At 47.1% G+C, this 19291-nt stretch overlaps 1 protein-coding gene across 1 annotated transcript; it reads left to right on the forward strand.

Moving 5' to 3' along the window:
- Nucleotides 1–4037: 4037 nt before the first annotated feature.
- Nucleotides 4038–16178, forward strand: LOC308325370 (uncharacterized protein; the record flags this gene model as incomplete). Its single annotated transcript, XM_080777854.1, has 2 exons — nucleotides 4038–4150; nucleotides 15830–16178. The coding sequence occupies exon 2, from the start codon at nucleotides 15831–15833 to the stop codon at nucleotides 16176–16178; it is 348 nt and encodes a 115-aa protein (XP_080633980.1). The 5' UTR covers nucleotides 4038–4150; nucleotide 15830.
- Nucleotides 16179–19291: the final 3113 nt, after the last annotated feature.

Below are 19291 nucleotides of genomic sequence, written 5' to 3' on the forward strand. Positions count from 1 at the left end.
TGCCGAGGGCCGTGCCACTCATTCCTACTGCATTATTCACTTGTATGTCCTAATCGCTGGGCCATGTGCCAGCTCGTCCCCGCCATCAGTAATGTTACAGGTCAGTTATTAACAGAGCTGACAATACAACGCATACCTCACATATTCTCCTTAGCTGACTGGGCCACAGGGTCACTGTATGTCCCTAGAGAGAGGTTGATACTGATGTGTACTCAGAGCAGGATGGGCCTTGCTTGGCCATTATGGGCTAGATTAGAACCTCATCAATACATGATGATGGTGGAGCAAAGAACGAGGAGGTTGGACCGATTCACTGTAGATGATGGGTTAGCCTTTACAGCTTCAGGTTCATTTATTTGTTTGTCCCCGAGGGGCGATTTGTTGTACAGCAAAGCATCATAACAGCCTAGGCAGACAACATAAATCACATAAAATACAGTAAAGAAAAGACACATTGTCCACATGGAAACAATAAAACAGGATGGCAGGTCAAGTTATCAGTGTAGCGTTGGAATTCATCATCGCTTGCAAGAACAGTTGTATATTAATAAATACAAGAAGCCACAAAGTTACCACCTCCTCATATCAGCATTTAAGGCCTGAATAGATACAGGCACGAAGGACAATTGATGTGCCTTTTTGGTTAAATAATACTGTAGCATTCATACTATACTTTGTTGTTAATAGGATTTTTTACCTTCTATAGTGCTATACTATGTAAAGGTAATACATTTGTGTAGTTGTGTACAGACACCCCATTGGCATGAATATGAGAATATATCTCAATGGAAATATCCTAAATAAATGCGGTCGTATTATAATCGGGGACTAGACTATGTTCTTTTTCCACAAATGAGTCTTTGGAAAAAATGGGGCTCGTCTTATAATCAGAGTGGTCTTATATACGGTAGTTTCTTGTTCATTTAGATAGATGGATATTCTTTAGCTTTTGTCTTTTGCACACAAAGAGAAATGGACCCATACATCAAACATATGATTTGTTTTGATACCATTGTGCGAGTTGATGATGCATGTTGTTAACCTTTCTTTTTACTCTAAAATGAAAGGGTGTCATTGGGGAGATGATGATATGGGCCAAATCTTAATCTTGTAGCGGATACCCCAAATAGTCCGATCTGGTCCTGACTCCCGACACTGAATTCCATATCAGTGGTAGCAGAACCACCTAGTCTATTTTCCCCCATAGGGAAACATGTTACATTAAACACACTCTCCTCCATGTCTTCCAGGACACAGAAGTGGAAAAACGGCTCTCTCTCAAAGCGCCTCGAATGCAGACGTTTCCTTCTGAGATGTGGCTTCTGTTCCACGCACTGTGAGACACTCTGCTCCACGCACGGTGAGACACTCTGCTCCACATTCCATCTGTTGCTCTCAGACACTATTGCACTGATCACTTTCACAACCACAGATATTTGTAACACTGGTGTCAAAGTGGGCAAAAACAACATGAAGACTCTAGATGGGTTAATTGTTTCAATTGCTTTTCCTTTTTTTTTTGGTCAAATACAAGTGATGCTTAAAAAATACATCGATTGTACAGGATTATATCAAATCAAATCAGTCGCATGCAGACCCGTTAACCATTTTGACCTGAGATCAGATTCTCAAAATGTCCTTCTACATCCAGACAGTTTTCTGAAAAAGCTATGTTTCTATGTCTGTCGTTCTTTGATTTTTCAAAAATAGCAGACCTATGAGCTTGTAGATCTGCTATTTTTTATTTTTCATCAAAAGGGGTTCCCGCCCCAAAATAGTTCACATACAGAGTACAAAGGTTAAGTCATGTTCCCCTAAAGCGTGTGTGAATGTCGCTTTGGAAAACTCCCACTATGACTATATACCTTCGACAGGCAGCATCTGTAGACATTTTTAAAGCACAGCTCAAAACCTTCTACACTCTTTTCTTTCAGTTGAGCTTTTAAAATCCTTAATGTCCACTCCTCACTGTATTGCATTACTGCTATTTGAAATTGTTATGCCTTTGGCTTTTCAGTTTTTCTCTATTGCTCTGTAAAGCACTTTGAGATGCATGTCATGTCATGAAAGGTGCTATACAAAGTTTTATTACTATTATTATAATATTATTGCCGGTCCGGGCATGTTAGACACACGTATGGCATTAGTAGGTTGAATGCACAAAGGCTAGTTTAGGTGTGGTGATAACCTCCGCATCATCACCGTGTGATGATGACGACACATGGTGATGAATATGAACTGCACTGTAGATTCTCTAGAATTCTCTCGTCCCTCTCTGCCTGACTGCCTCAGGCATGTACACTCTGAAGACTGAACTCTGAGAAAGATTCCCAGGGATAAAATGCAATTCACACACCACATGTCGTCATTGTTTTTGGGGCATGCAGACGTGTTGGACTGCCAGCCACCTCCAATGAAAACGCCAACATTTCTCTCAAATGTTGTGCAAACATTGTGCAATTATATTCATCATTGCTGATGACTTGTTCTAGGGGTTTTTTTTTCTCCAACCATATTTAACTCCCAACTGGGAAATGGGAGACCATTGTAGTTCCGTAGGGGCGAATTCGGTTTAATCTTCCGCCCAGGGTCTCAGGGTTCCCCGTTACAAACATGTTCTGAAAATGCATTTAGCCCCGATTCTACAAATGCCTACGAAACGCAGTATAGTTCTCACACTTTCAACATTTTAAAATAATGTTATAAAACAATTGACAGTGACACACTGTGAGCTTGCATATCGTACTAGTATACAGTATATATTGTACAGGGCCTACTCCTAGAGGTGGTGGGAAGTTTAGTGTGTGGGAGTATTAAGGAGAAGTGAAAATACACAAAGGAAGTCAGACGTCCTGTGATGTGTGGAAGGATGAACCAAGATCTCTGACCCAAGAGGTTGGAAGTGGTCCAACAACGCATAGCTGAGGTTCCGCTTCTGCGTGTCCTGGATGACATGGAACAATGGTGGCAGGATGCCAGCGAGGGGCGTGTGTGTGTGTGCGTGTGTGTGTGTGTGTGTGTGTGTGTGTGTGTGTGTGTGTGTGTGTGTGTGTGTGTGTGTGTGTGTGTGTGTGTGTGTGTGTGTGTGTGTGTGTGTGTGTGTGTGTGTGTGTGTGTGTGTGTGTGTGTGTGTGTGTGTGTGTGTGTGTGTGTGTGTGTGTGTGTGTGTGTGTGTGTGTGTGTGTGTGTGTGTGTGTGTGTGTGTGCCTCTTAGAGCAGTGGTTTTCAACCTTTTTCTACTCAAGGTCCATTTATTCAGCATTTGAGCCACGGCCCCACAGACCACTTCACCATTTGATGAGATTTAGATATTTTGTTTAATAATATAAACAATAATAAGTTTTCAAAATAACAATTCTTCTACATTCTCTAATTGTGTAGACTTGTAAAATACGGATGTTTATTTAACACAGGTCCATTTGGTATACCAACTCTCCGTCATTTAGCTGTGGAACGCATGAAACCCCCCTCAAAGATCCCTGGACCACTGGTTGAGAAAACTGTCTAGACTAATGGATGCATTTTAGCATTTTTAAATGTCTAATTGTGGGTGGGCACACTCTCTCTCTCTCTCTCTGACAATAACCCTCCCTCCTTTCATTAACAATCAAGCATGCATTGTATTATTTTATTACGCGCTCTTGTTTCCACTCCCTTCCTGCCTTAAAATCTGACACACACACACACACCATTGCATAACACTTTTCTCCCTCTCTCTCTCTCTCTCTCTCTCTCTCTCTCTCTCTCTCTCTCTCTCTCTCCCGTGGCACACACACACACGCACAGATGCACTGGCACCACTTGCATCTCCGCGTACACAAGGGCAAAGGCATGCATGGACATTGGGCAAGTTTGTCGAGGCGCAGCAGTAAGTAAGTGAGTGAGGGTGGGCTGGCTCAGGCTGGGATGCCTGGGGGATCATAGGCTGGGATGGGCGAGAGAGAGAGAGAGAGGGGTGTGTCATCCCAAACTATTGTAGGCATTCCAGTGCGCGCATATTTATACTCCAGTCCAAGAACCAGGCGTGTGCACTCAAAAAGAAACTTCCCAAAGTTTCACAGTACTGACTGGATAGTCATTCAAGGACGCAGCCCGCCGTCCACGAGTTTTACCTACTGATCAAAGCAAGGAAGAAAACTACCCCTAGAAAGTAAGAATGTATTTCTCTAATACCTTTTCTTCATAGAACCGTTAGTTTAGGGCTTTAGGCTAACGTTTACACAGCGCTGTGGGCTTTCACTTTGTTGTCAAGAGCCTTAATTAGGACAGAGTTGCTGTTCTGTGTTCACTGCTTGCTTGCTTGCTTTAGAGGCAGGTGTCAACTAAATGGAATGGATGTTGACCTTAATGTAGACTATAGCGGCGCATCGACCGGACAGTTTATTTCAGAGAAAGGCTCCTTTTCTTTGAAGGGGGGAGAAACTCTGACTGGAAACTGTCTTTGGTTCCACTCTAGATAGAGTGAGACTGAGTGAGAGTGTAAAATCAAAACAACATTGAATTGAATGGTTTAATATATTATGTCATAGCTCTGCTCATATGTATTTAATTATGTATAATTTAATAACAAGCCGTGTGTGTGTGTGTGTGTGTGTGTGTGTGTGTGTGTGTGAGTGTGCGTTTCCTTGAAATCCAGGCTAGTGGTCTGGACCACAATTATTTAAAAAAAAAGTAAAACGTAACTAGTTACTTTGTAGATTTAGATTATTATTACAAAACATACATTAACCACTTCTATATACTATATGAAAATAGCCGATCTACACGTAATTTTTGCATTCTGGACTCTTACAATGTAGAGTAGTTCTACATTGCAATAGCCTACGGATACTTTTATCTACAGCAAGTAAGAAATGCTAGTACTCTAAGAACTTTAAGAAATGCTAGCAATGCCACCCCTGCTGTTCTATGACCAAGAAAGGGAGACATTTCTAACCTGACACCCCCTGCCCTAACCCCTAGTGTCCACAGTCCTGTCCCATGGAGGACTGACACCCTGCCCTGACCCCTAGTGTCCACAGTCCTGTCCCATGGAGGACTGACACCCTGCCCTGCCCCCTAGTGTCCACAGTCCTGTCCCATGGAGGACACACCCTGCCCTGCCCCCTAGTGTCCACAGTCCTGTCCCATGGAGGACTGACACCCTTCCCTGCCCCCTAGTGTCCACAGTCCTGTCCCATGGAGGACACACCCTGCCCTGCCCCCTAGTGTCCACAGTCCTGTCCCATGGAGGACTGACACCCTTCCCTGCCCCCTAGTGTCCACAGTCCTGCCCCCTAGTGTCCACAGTCCTGACCCCTAGTGTCCACAGTCCTGACCTCTAGTGTCCACAGTCCTGACTCCTAGTGTCCACAGTCCTGACCTCTAGTGTCCACAGTCCTGACCCCTAGTGTCCACAGTCCTGACCCCTAGTGTCCACAGTCCTGACCCCTAGTGTCCACAGTCCTTCCCCCTAGTGTCCACAGTCCTGTCCCCTAGTGTCCACAGTCCTGTCCCCTAGTGTCCACAGTCCTGACCCCTAGTGTCCACAGTCCTGACCCCTAGTGTCCACAGTCCTGACCCCTAGTGTCCACAGTCCTGACCTCTAGTGTCCACAGTCCTGTCCCCTAGTGTCCACAGTCCTGACCCCTAGTGTCCACAGTCCTGTCCCCTAGTGTCCACAGTCCTGACCCCTAGTGTCCACAGTCCTGACCTCTAGTGTCCACAGTCCTGACCCCTAGTGTCCACAGTCCTGAGTCACCCCTAGTGTCCACAGTCCTGACCCCTAGTGTCCACAGTCCTGACCTCTAGTGTCCACAGTCCTGACCCCTAGTGTCCACAGTCCTGACCTCTAGTGTCCACAGTCCTGTCCCCTATTGTCCACAGTCCTGTCCCCTAGTGTCCACAGTCCTGACCCCTAGTGTCCACAGTCCTGTCCCCTAGTGTCCACAGTCCTGCCCCCCTAGTGTCCACAGTCCTGACCCCTAGTGTCCACAGTCCTGTCCCCTAGTGTCCACAGTCCTGTCCCCTAGTGTCCACAGTCCTGACCCCTAGTGTCCACAGTCCTGTCCCCTAGTGTCCACAGTCCTGACCCCTAGTGTCCACAGTCCTGACCCCTAGTGTCCACAGTCCTGACCCCTAGTGTCCACAGTCCTGACCTCTAGTGTCCACAGTCCTGTCCCCTAGTGTCCACAGTCCTGACCCCTAGTGTCCACAGTCCTGTCCCCTAGTGTCCACAGTCCTGACCCCTAGTGTCCACAGTCCTGACCTCTAGTGTCCACAGTCCTGACCCCTAGTGTCCACAGTCCTGAGTCACCCCTAGTGTCCACAGTCCTGACCCCTAGTGTCCACAGTCCTGACCTCTAGTGTCCACAGTCCTGACCCCTAGTGTCCACAGTCCTGACCTCTAGTGTCCACAGTCCTGTCCCCTATTGTCCACAGTCCTGTCCCCTAGTGTCCACAGTCCTGACCCCTAGTGTCCACAGTCCTGTCCCCTAGTGTCCACAGTCCTGCCCCCCTAGTGTCCACAGTCCTGTCCCCTAGTGTCCACAGTCCTGACCCCTAGTGTCCACAGTCCTGACCCCTAGTGTCCACAGTCCTGAGTCCTGACCCCTAGTGTCCACAGTCCTGACCCCTAGTGTCCACACACAGTCCTGTCCCCTAGTGTCCACAGTCCTGACCCCTAGTGTCCACAGTCCTGTCCCCTAGTGTCCACAGTCCTGACCCCTAGTGTCCACAGTCCTGACCCCTAGTGTCCACAGTCCTGTCCCCTAGTGTCCACAGTCCTGACCCCTAGTGTCCACAGTCCTGACCCCTAGTGTCCACAGTCCTGTCCACAGTCCTGTCCCCTAGTGTCCACAGTCCTGCCCCCTAGTGTCCACAGTCCTGTCCACAGTCCTGTCCCCTAGTGTCCACAGTCCTGACCCCTAGTGTCCACAGTCCTGTCCACAGTCCTGTCCCCTAGTGTCCACAGTCCTGCCCCCTAGTGTCCACAGTCCTGACCCCTAGTGTCCACAGTCCTGCCCCATAGTGTCCACAGTCCTGCCCCATAGTGTCCACAGTCCTGCCCCATAGTGTCCACAGTCCTGCCCCATAGTGTCCACAGTCCTGCCCCATAGTGTCCACAGTCCTGCCCCATAGTGTCCACAGTCCTGCCCCATAGTGTCCACAGTCCTGACCCCTAGTGTCCACAGTCCTGACCCCTAGTGTCCACAGTCCTGACCCCTAGTGTCCACAGTCCTGTCCCCTAGTGTCCACAGTCCTGACCCCTAGTGTCCACAGTCCTGACCCCTAGTGTCCACAGTCCTGACCCCTAGTGTCCACAGTCCTGACCCCTAGTGTCCACAGTCCTGACCCCTAGTGTCCACAGTCCTGTCCCATGTAGGACACCCTGCCCTGCCCCCTAGTGTCCACACACAGTCCTGTCCCATAGAGGACTCTTTCAATTGGGAAGCCTCGAAAGCTGAAACAAAACCTGAAATGCGACGTTCTGCATAATGACTACTTTCTACTTTTGGTACTTTCGGTACATTTTGATGCCAACACTTCTGTACTTTTTAAGTAAAGTAGTAGTAGTAGTAGTAGTACATTTTGAATACCAGGCTTTTACTTGTAACGGAGTAGTTCTACATTGGAATATATTGATACTTTTAATTACTGTAGAAGTAGAATAAATACTTTTTTTTCCCACCCACCACTTGTTTCTCACTGTGAATGTAGACGGAAAGAGAAGGACGAGCACAGCAGTTTAATTCATTATGTTGAATCCTTTCTTTAGGCACTTATATATTTTATATATACATACACATCTGGCATTAATTGCAGCGAGTCTTAATGGTTGTTTTATAGGAGTGACATCGGCAGTCGTGGCGCCAAGTCTGGCCATTTAAAGTGGGCGGTGGTGTTGTTGTTGTTTGTTGTTGTTTGTGGGATAGCAGCAACGTTGAGTTTGGATGGATTCCAGCCCTGCTGGCATGGCATGCCAAGGAACGCTGCCATGCCAGCCTTTCTGGAAAGCATGGTGGTGGAGGCCGGGCAGAGCTGACTGACTGACTGGGGCAGGGTGGTGGAGGCCAGGCAGAGCTGACTGACTGACTGACTGGGGCAGAGTGGTGGAGGCCGGGCAGAGCTGACTGACTGACTGACTGAGGTGGTAGAGGCCAGGCAGAGCTGACTGACTGACTGGGGCAGGGTGGTGGAGGCCAGGCAGAGCTGACTGACTGACTGACTGGGGCAGAGTGGTGGAGGCCGGGCAGAGCTGACTGACTGACTGACTGAGGTGGTGGAGGCCAGGCAGAGCTGACTGACTGACTGGGGCAGGGTGGTGGAGGCCAGGCAGAGCTGACTGACTGACTGGGGCAGGGTGGTGGAGGCCGGGCAGAGCTGACTGACTGACTGACTGACTGGGGCAGGGTGGTGGAGGCCGGGCAGAGCTGACTGACTGACTGGGGCAGGGTGGTAGAGGCCAGGCAGAGCTGACTGACTGATTGACTGAGGTGGTGGAGGCCAGGCAGAGCTGACTGACTGACTGGGGCAGAGTGGTGGAGGCCGGGCAGAGCTGACTGACTGACTGACTGAGGTGGTGGAGGCCAGGCAGAGCTGACTGACTGACTGGGGCAGGGTGGTGGAGGCCAGGCAGAGCTGACTGACTGACTGGGGCAGGGTGGTGGAGGCCGGGCAGAGCTGACTGACTGACTGACTGACTGGGGCAGGGTGGTGGAGGCCGGGCAGAGCTGACTGACTGACTGGGGCAGGGTGGTAGAGGCCAGGCAGAGCTGACTGACTGATTGACTGAGGTGGTAGAGGCCAGGCAGAGCTGACTGACTGACTGGGGCAGGGTGGTAGAGGCCAGGCAGAGATGACTGACTGACTGGGGCAGGGTGGTAGAGGCCAGGCAGAGCTGACTGACTGACTGACTGGGGCAGAGTGGTGGAGGCCGGGCAGAGCTGACTGACTGACTGACAGGCAGAGTGTGCACTTTGGGGGCACTTTGGCCTAATGACAAAAGCATGGGGAGGCGGCTGTGGCTCAGGAGGTACAGTAGAGCAGGTTGTCCAATGATCCGTGGGTCGTCGGTTTGAATCCCGGCTCCTCCTCCTGTCCACATGTCGAAGTGTCCTTGGGCAAAGACACTGAACCCCACAATGTGGGAAGTGAGGACGCTGGCGTCGACTGTTCGCCGCTTCAACCTCCCAATGTATGAATGAATGAATGGACCACTGTAAAGCACTTTGAGCACTCGGAAAAGCACTATAGAAATGCAATCCATTATGGAGTTACTTTACTTTGACACCTCAGTGACCGTCGATACTGTAAACGTATTAATCAATGAAAGCATCATTTATCTGAGGTATCGTCATTGGAGATAACATTATACTATAATAATTCCGTATTCATTTTGAGATATTATCACATATTTGAAATAGTCCGGACTTAAAATGTGTCACACAGAGCAGTTAGATGCTACCATTTTCTAAGCTTATGTTTCTTTTTGCTGGCTTGTTCGTTCTCTCAGAGTAATTAGCACATGGATTTGAATGCAGCAGGAAGATGATGAATACAGTCTAGAGCTTTTGCTCAGAGCAGGGGAAAGGCAGTTATATATAATATAAAGATGTGTCTGAACTTTTACAGATTTTAATGCAGCAGGAAAATGATGAATATAGTCTTGATTTGGCAATAGAGCTTTTTCTCAGAGCAGCTGGGAAAGACAGATTCATATAATATAAAGATGTGTCTGAACCTTTACAGTAATTGTCATTTATGACTCTTCTGCACCCGGAGAACGTACGTGTTGAATCCTGCCAGCCTTTAAATGTCATATCCATGTGCTTCTCACCAGTGATGGAAAGTAAAGTAAATTTACTTGCTGTATAAGTACTGTACTTAAGTACAATTTTGAGTATTTCCTATTCCTAAATATATATAAAAATTATATTTCCAATTTTGAGTACTTTTACTTCCACTCCACTACATCTAAGAGGCAAATCTTGTACTTTTTACTGCACTACATTTATTTGAAAGTATTTAGTTAAGTACTAAGTTCTACTTTGTAGATTTGTATTATTATTTGAGCTTGTATAGATCGGCTATTTTCAAAAGATGCTTAAAACATCTGAAATGGAAATGCAATAATGAGTACTTTCTACGTTGGTACTTTTTAAGTACATTTTGATCACAATACTTTTGTACTTTTACTCAAGTAAATTTTGAATATGAGACTTTTACTTGTAACGGAAGTAGTTCTACATTGCAATATTGATAATTTTAACCCATTCTGAACGGGAACCCGTTTTGGTGTCGGCATCATGTCATGCTTTAGCTATTGAAAAATAGCAGACCTACAAGCTCGTAGCGCGCCACCGAGTGGCGCGCTACGAGCTTGTAGGTCTGCTATTTTTGAAAAATCAAAGAACGACTGACATTTTTAGAATCTGATCTCAGGTCAGAATGGGTTAATCAGACCAGTGTGTGTCCAGTGGAAAACCTTGTATGAATCTGATGTCAGGTCAGAATGAGTTAAGTATAACAATATTGAATAATCTCACTGTAAATGTAGACGGGCCTCCAGAGGGAAAGAGACGGCCCGGGCGTTTTTAGGGAGGATGTTATATATTGTAATACAGTACATATACTCAATCAGTCTTCTTGTATGAGTCACTATGATTTAGTAATATGGGTTTTTTTGTCAAATATTTTGAGGATTTGGAAACAATCGACCGCAGGGAGGGGAATATTATCTGACCAGCAAATGAACTAGAGAGAGAGAGAGAGACAGAGAGAGAGAGAGACAGAGAGAGACAGAGAGAGAGAGAGAGAGAGAGAGAGAGAGAGAGAGAGAAGGAGAGAGGAGAGAGAGAGAGAAGAGAGAGAGAGAGAGAGAGAGAGAGAGAGAGAGAGAGAGAGAGAGAGAGAGGCCAGAGTTGAGAAATCACGTATACACACAATTTTTCACTGACATGATACACTGCATATTTATACAGAAATTATACTTGCGTGTATCTGCAGACACATACTGTATAATACAGGCTCTCTCTATGTACGTCGCACGCACACGCACACACACACACACACACACACACGCACACACACACACACTGTCATATTTACCTTTTCAAAGTGTCTTCCCCAGCCTTGTCCGACTCAGACTGTCTGACTTGACCACGTTGCCATCCATGGCAGAGCCGAACGCATCAAAGTGTGTAATCGCAATCCGTTTAATTGTCACGTCATCACAGCTTTTGCAGGTGTCAATCAGTGGGTGATATAATTTTTTGCGCAAGCTCCATTATCGGCAGAATATTGTCAGTTTATCATTCTGAAACATGATGCATTCAGACACATTTACAACAAAGTTGTTGTATATCCTTACTACTGACATGATTGTAATACTACATCATTTAATATACGGTGATGTTTTGTAAGACATTATGGCCTATATATGTCACAGTGTAGCTACAAATCTTCCACGCCAATTTCATCCATTCTATTACAGGATGGCTGTGCAAATTTAGATGATCAATCTATAAGCGCATAATTATGTGATGCGCTGTGAGCTTGCAAATATGTACTTTTCAGCATGTGAGTGTGACACCGGCGTGCAACAAAGTATCTATATGCACCCAAGTGTGCAAATTAATTAAGTGTGCTTGGCATCATTCACACCTCTTGTGTGTCGACGACCCCTCACCCTTTCACACCTTTACTTCAAGCACAGGAGTGCTAAAGTCCAGCACTGTTTGTGTCCGGGTAGCTCAGTCGGTAGAGCTCTCGCCTTTTGGACCACAAGGTCATGGGTTCGATACTCCGGGAAGTACTGGGAGCTGATGGTAGGTGTGTAGCTCCACCTCAGCGACCATCTCCCAGGGGTCTAGCCTAGCGCATTGTAACAGAGACAGACTCCTGGGTGATACTGACAATAAGCCACTCCCGACCCACTAAATTACTGTGAAACACAAGAGAAGCATCCCCGAGTTGAACAGATGTTCTAACATCGTTCGACACACTGACTGCACCAAACATCTTGTTTGCCGAATATCTATGAGAGGCAACAAGCTCGACTAAACATATTGCTTTGTGTATTTGTTTAGTGAGAGAGAGAGAGAGAGAGAGAGTTTCTCCTCCTCACCAGCAGCTCATTACAGCTTGGCTGCTGTTTTATACAAGAGCCAACCAAAGTCCCAAGTGTTTGGGTTATATTGGCTGAGACTTAACAGCGCTATAGGCTTCAGTCCAAGTGTTGCCTTTAATGTTTAGATTGAGGGAGAGGCGGACGGGAAGAAAGAACGGGGAAATTTGTAGTGGAGAAGTATCTCTGTCCTTCCTCTGATTGTAAACTATTTTTGTAACTTTAATATCAGGACACGTACTGTACTGTATGCCATTTGACTCTGAGCCCATGCTTGGCCTATGCATTGTATATTAATATAGCCCAACCCACGGTAAGGCGCTGGGGGGGGGGGGGGGGGGGGGGGGGGGGGGGTGGTGCCGAGGCTAAAGTTCCAGCCCACCACCGCCACCGCCACGGTGGAGACGATAGGGTTTTGAATCCTCTCTGGCTATAGGCCGGGCATTCAACAAAGACAATTGTCAGTTTTAATGATAGAGAAGCCTTCGATAGGCTTGATGTGTTATAAATGTTGCACTGCAAGTGGCTGAGGGGGTTTTTTCCACATTCTTTATGTATGTAAGTACATGGGGAAATTGACTCAGATTCTTGATGGCGGTCTCTGTTAATTGGGTGCATGTGTTTGGTCGACGTGCTACTAACAGCCTGACAGGCATTAGTCTGACACACCCTAACCCCTAAACCCCAAACCCTGACCTTTAACCCTGACCTCACAGGGTTTTAACCCGCAACGCAACGCATGTCGGGAGCCACGGAAAGGGTCGGTCGTGAGTGACAAACCGCTTTTTAAAGGGATAGTTCAGATTTCTTTAACTTAAGTTGTATGAAATACTTGCCATTAATATAGTGGTTGCAACTGTATTCATTGATTGCCCGATTGAGTCCAGTGGTGGGAGTTCTGCTCTGGTTTTGGTGAATATTAAGTAGTTCCGGTCATTTTGTGGGGGGCACTGGGGGCCACGCAGTAAAAGTAAATGAATCCACAAAACTAACGTCATTTGTATTGTTGACCTATTTCTAAAATATTTCGTTCTTTTTTTTACCCCTCTATCACACAGAACTATGTTTCTTGTGTCCATATCACTATACGCCCAAAAATTGTTCCATGTGATGGAGGGGTCAAAGTTGAACGAAAGTCACGCTAATATTTTATAAATAGGTAAACAATACAAATTACGTTCGTCCGTTTTGTGGATTCATTTACTTTTACTGCGTGGCCCCCTCAGTGCCCCCCCCCCACAAAATGACCGGGAAAAAAAGCAGCTTGACATTATGTGTATCAGAGGAGACCCCATAGAGGACCGGGAATTGTTGAGAAAGTTTTAAATGAAATATAAAGAAAGAAAATAAATCTAAAAAACAAAAGAGCAAACGGTCCGTAATATACTGTGCTGGAATCACTTGCCGCGTTGTGTGATTATGTTGTGTTTGAACTAAGAAGATGATTATCGTGTAGGATATAAGGAGTTGCGTGCGCGGGGGTGACAGAATGATGAATGCACAACACTGAAGCACTGTAGCGTTAACCCATTCTGAACGGGAACCCATGTTGGTGTTAGCATCATGTTATGCTTTAGCTATTGAAAAATAGCAGATCTACAAGCTCATAGCGCGCCACCGAGTGGCGCGCTACGAGCTTGTAGGTCTGCTATTTTTGAAAAATCGAAGAACGACTGACATTTTTTTAGAATCTGATCTCAGGTCAGAATGGGTTGATCAGACCCAGTGTGTGTGTCCAGTGGAAACCTCGTTATGAATCTGATCTCAGGTCAGAATGGGTTAACACCCAATCTGTGTTCACATTTACACAAAAACACACACACGTTGCTCTGCTACCCCAGCAGCTGCATGGGCAGAATGGAGCAGATGGAATCCGACAGCTCGTATGAGGACTGAGGAGGTACCGTAGTACAGTACAGTACTGCTCGGGGGAGTTCTGGGTGACTTTGGACAAAAGGCTAAATACACCCAGGATGCTTTGCGAAGAAAAGGCAGCCGGTCGGGGGAAAAGTGCAAGTCTGGAATGCGGTAATTGTGGGAAAAACGAATGCAAGAAATAATAGACAAGCACATTCAGTACAAAGTCATGAGTACCAACCATCTCGGAGAACAATAGAGAGAGAGGAGGAGGAACTGAGGAGAGAGATGAAGATGATGAAACTCATGCGAATCTTTTAGTGGAGCATTAAACCACAGCACAATACACACCATGACCTGACCACTGACTCTGACTGACATGCTTATGTAGACCAACAACAACTCCTGTTATGGAGTTTAGACCTTATTTGCACCCACAGACATTCGCTCTTCTGAGACAAGCCCTGCTTCTCTTCGATTCTCTTATCTGTTTTCTCAACACGGTTCCCATCTCTCCCCGTGGCTTTTATCTCTCCCTCCCTCCTCCATTCATTCATCCACCCCAGTGACCGACCTCACCCTGTTGGTGTATCTCTCTCTCCCTCCTCCATTCATCCACCCCAGTGACCGACCTCACCCTGTTGGTGTATCTCTCTCTACACCGTCTGTCTGTTGTCCAACCATCGACCACATTTATCTTCTCTAACTCTCTTTCTTCTTTTATCTCCCTCGCTCCCTCTCCCAATTAAATTCCAATCTGCCGAGGGAAACATGTGCATTCATTGCCAAGGCAAGTGTCAAATAAAAACAATCCAAAGTAAGAAATGTATGTACAATAATATATGTAGGCTAAGCCTATTGGCCTACTGGAATTAAGAAATGTGTGAACAGAAAACTTGAAGACTAAAATGAAATAAAATACAACCCGAACAATTGTGCTTTTGTTCATCCACCCATCCATCTTCAACCGCTTATCCGGAGTCGGGTCGCGGGGGCAACATCTCCAGCAGAGAGCTCCAGACTTCCCTCTCCAGAGAAACATTAGTAACTTCCCGAGGTGATCCAAGGCCATAGGCATAGGGAGACGCCCAAAAGACATCTAACTAGCCTCGGAAACACAGACGTTTTTATTTCCAGGGAGGAAAAAAAAGTACTCCAATTCGGCATACAGTAGCGCAAACGTCGCTCACTCTGTTGATTTCTGATCGTCTGCACCATTGTTAAATTGACTCACACACGTACACACACACACACACACACACACACACACACACACACACATACATCCTAACCAGATGTCCGAACCAACTCAGCTGGCTCGTTTCCAAGCGAAGAAGCAGCGACTCTACTCCGAGCTGTGCTTTTGTTGCATATTGGAAAATACATCTGTGTAGTAAAGATAACGTACTCTCTCTCTCTCTCTGTCGGCTATTTTCACAATGTTTGTCTCTTTCTTGCGTATAATTTGGCCAATTTGTATGTTGGTTTGTTTACGCTTGAGTGAGAAAACAATGTTGCACATTAAAACAGTTTAAGTTTTTGCCAATTTTATTTTATCCATATTTAGAAAATTCCTCTAATCTGGTGTATACAGGTGATGACATGCACATTTACATGCATATAGAATTACAATTTCTTTCTTTTTTTTTATAATGGGCGAATTGGCAACCAAAGCCTAAACTGGTGACCACCAGGTGGCGCTAAACATCTGGCGACCCCTTGAGGGTCCCCAGAACCACTGTACAAGACATCAGTACGATGGAGAGAAGGGGGGAGTGTCTACTGAGTGCACCGTTCTACTACTATGCTGTGTTTATGGATGCCATATTATCTTTCTTTGACACCCTCTTGTTCTTACCCAATCAGAATGCCAGGTGAGCGGATGGTGCCACGGGGCACGGCGGACGTGGGGCGTTTCCACGCCGCCGCCGCCCCGCCCACCCGGGTGGAGCTGACCATTCACGAGGAGGGCGACGAGAAGCAGGAGGGAGGAGGAGGATGCGGAGGAGGAGGCTGCCGCCGCTGGTACCACAAGCTGTGCCCGTGCTGCTGTAAGCCGCGCCTCGCCGCCGGCACCGACGTCACGGACCGCGTGGAGCTGATCAAACCTCCGGCGCCGCTCGTCAGCCCCGAGGAACCTCCCACCAAACCCAAACCGCTCCCCGAGAGCCTCCCGCTAAGCCGCTGCCTCAGAGCGGGGACGACACCGAGATGAAAGGTATGAAAGGAAAGAGGGGATGATGTGTGTAACCGTCATTAAAGTAAACAATCAGTTAATGGGTCACTGTTCACAAACACTGGGAGTTTGTGAGTCATTTTCATCAGGATCAGAATCATATTTAGTGGGTGGTCGTGAGTATAAATAATAAATATCCCTTAATGTTTTTTAATTAAAAAAAAATTCCAGCTAAAAAAAAAAGGGAAAATCTTCATGAATTAAAACAATGTCAATGATTTTTCTAAATGCAATAATTAGTAATTACATTCATTGACAATATCGACTATACAAGTCGCTGAACATCTGCTATTTTCACTAGAGTCGGTCCCGGCTTCAAATCCCCACTTCAAATCTTTCTTTTTGGGTCTCGAGCCAAAGAAAAAGTTAGGGAAGAACACTGAGTTAGGCCATTGAGCTCCAGGTCTTTGAGGGGGTTCCAGGGAGGGGGCAAAATAACTATCTGACTGTATCCCTCTCTCTGTCTCCATCTCTCCAGAGATAGAGACAAAGCTGACGGTGTGTTCTCTGTCTCCATCTCTCGGTCTCCCTCTCCAGAGATAGACAAAGCTGACGGTGTGTTCTCGGTCTCCATCTCTCCAGAGATAGAGACAAAGCTGACGGTGTGTTCTCTGTCTCCCTCTCTCCAGAGATAGAGACAAAGCTGACGGTGTGTTCTCTGTCTCCATCTCTCCAGAGATAGACAAAGCTGACGGTGTGTTCTCGGTCTCCATCTCTCCAGAGATAGAGACAAAGCTGACGGTGTGTTCTCTGTCTCCATCTCTCCAGAGATAGAGACAAAGCTGACGGTGTGTTCTCTGTCTCCATCTCTCCAGAGATAGAGACAAGCTGACGGTGTGTTCTCTGTCTCCATCTCTCCAGAGATGGAGACAAAGCTGACGGTGTGTTCTCTGTCTCCATCTCTCCAGAGATGGAGACAAAGCTGACGGTGTGTTCTCTGTCTCCATCTCTCCAGAGATAGAGACAAAGCTGACGGTGTGTTCTCTGTCTCCATCTCTCCAGAGATAGAGACAAAGCTGACGGTGTGTTCTCTGTCTCCATCTCTCCAGAGATAGAGACAAAGCTGACGGTGTGTTCTCTGTCTCCATCTCTCCAGAGATAGAGACAAAGCTGACGGTGTGTTCTCTGTCTCCATCTCTCCAGAGATAGAGACCAAGCTGACGGTGTGTTCTCTGTCTCCCTCTCTCTGTCTCCATCTCTCCAGAGATAGAGACAAAGCTGACGGTGTGTTCTCTGTCTCCCTCTCTCCAGAGATAGAGACAAAGCTGACGGTGTGTTCTCTGTCTCCCTCTCTCCAGAGATAGAGACCAAGCTGACGGTGTGTTCTCTGTCTCCCTCTCTCCAGAGATAGAGACAAAGCTGACGGTGTGTTCTCTGTCTCCATCTCTCTGTCTCCATCTCTCCAGAGATAGAGACAAAGCTGACGGTGTGTTCTCTGTCTCCATCTCTCTGTCTCCATCTCTCCAGAGATAGAGACAAAGCTGACGGTGTGTTCTCTGTCTCCATCTCTCTGTCTCCATCTCTCCAGAGATAGAGACAAAGCTGACGGTGTGTTCTCTGTCTCCCTCTCTCCAGAGATAGAGACAAAGCTGACGGTGTGTTCGGTGGACCTGCTGAGCTCCAAGGCGGGTCAGAACCGCAGCGAGCACCACACGGACCAGTTCCACGGCGACGACATGATCATCCGCCGCGGCCAGACCTTCCAGATGGAGCTGGAGCTCAGCAGAGTCTACAACGCAGACACGGACAAACTGCACCTGGACCTCCGGACGGGTGAGCACTGGGGGGGGACGGGGACAAACTGCACCTGGACCTCCGGACGGGTGAGCACTGGGGGGGGGGACAAACTGCACCTGGACCTCCGGACGGGTGAGCACTGGGGGGGGACGGGGACAAACTGCACCTGGACCTCCGGACGGGTGAGCACTGGGGGGGACGGGGACAAACTGCACCTGGACCTCCGGACGGGTGAGCACTGGGGGGGACGGGGACAAACTGCACCTGGACCTCCGGACGGGTGAGCACTGGGGGGGGACGGGGGGGGACAAACTGCACCTGGACCTCCGGACGGGTGAGCACTGTCTGCAGGGAGTGGGGGAGGGGGGGAGGGGGGGGGTGTTGTCGATGGACACACAAGGAGACAAAGGTACTACCCAGGGTAACTGGACTAAGCTCAAGAACTTGTTACAGCCAGGCCCTGCTCATAGAACATTTCATGGTATAGGGTTCAATGCCTTGTCCAATAAGGGCACTTCAGCGGTGGTAATTTTTAACGTGCCGGTCCGGGGATACGAACTATAGCGACCTTCCGATATCAAGACCGCTCCGCAAACCGTTCAGCCACCGCTGCCCCCCAAACACGCGAGGGAGAAATTAAAATTAAATTAAATTAAATTTAAAAAAAGGCTTCTAAATCCTAACATTTTTCCTAATATACATGTTTCTCTGTCAGTGGCGCTCAACCTTTTTCATGTCAAAGGACCCCCAGAATTATCTCTTTTGGGCCACGGACCCCCATCTCAAAATATGTAGTTCCAGGGACCCCCCCCCCCCCCCAGAAGCCAATATTTAGTAAATAGCGTTCATTCTGAAATATATATCAAAAATTTGCGCCACATTTTCCCGACTTTAACAAAATAGCAGATCTAGCTAGATCTAGCGCGCGCTACGAGCTTGTAGATCTGCTATTTCTCAATAGCTAAAGTATATCATAATGCTTAAAACACCAACAGTGGTTCCCGCCCCAAAATGGGTTAATTCCAATAGTGAAGTGGCCATGATTATGAGATCATGACCGCTTCTTTCTTTCGCTACATGATACTAGTCACTGAAATGAATATTGGAACCAATCCTCACAAACACAACAAGCCTCACATACACTTCTCTCACCGAGATCTGGCAACGTACAGATTACAGGACGTCCGTGAGATCTGACAAAATACGATTATAGGAAACCAAAAGTATACCATCTCGTACTTTTTGGCGAGGCGTGGAATGCGGTGCAGTTTAAGGATCTTTGATGCATAGATGGGTGTGATGTACAGTATAGGATGTGGGTGGGTCCATGGATTCAAGGTCAAGGTAAACTTTAT

The sequence above is a fragment of the Protomyctophum bolini genome (assembly GCF_963924005.1).
Source record: "Protomyctophum bolini genome assembly, chromosome: 12".
In the NCBI taxonomy this organism is placed as follows: Eukaryota; Metazoa; Chordata; class Actinopteri; order Myctophiformes; family Myctophidae; genus Protomyctophum; species Protomyctophum bolini.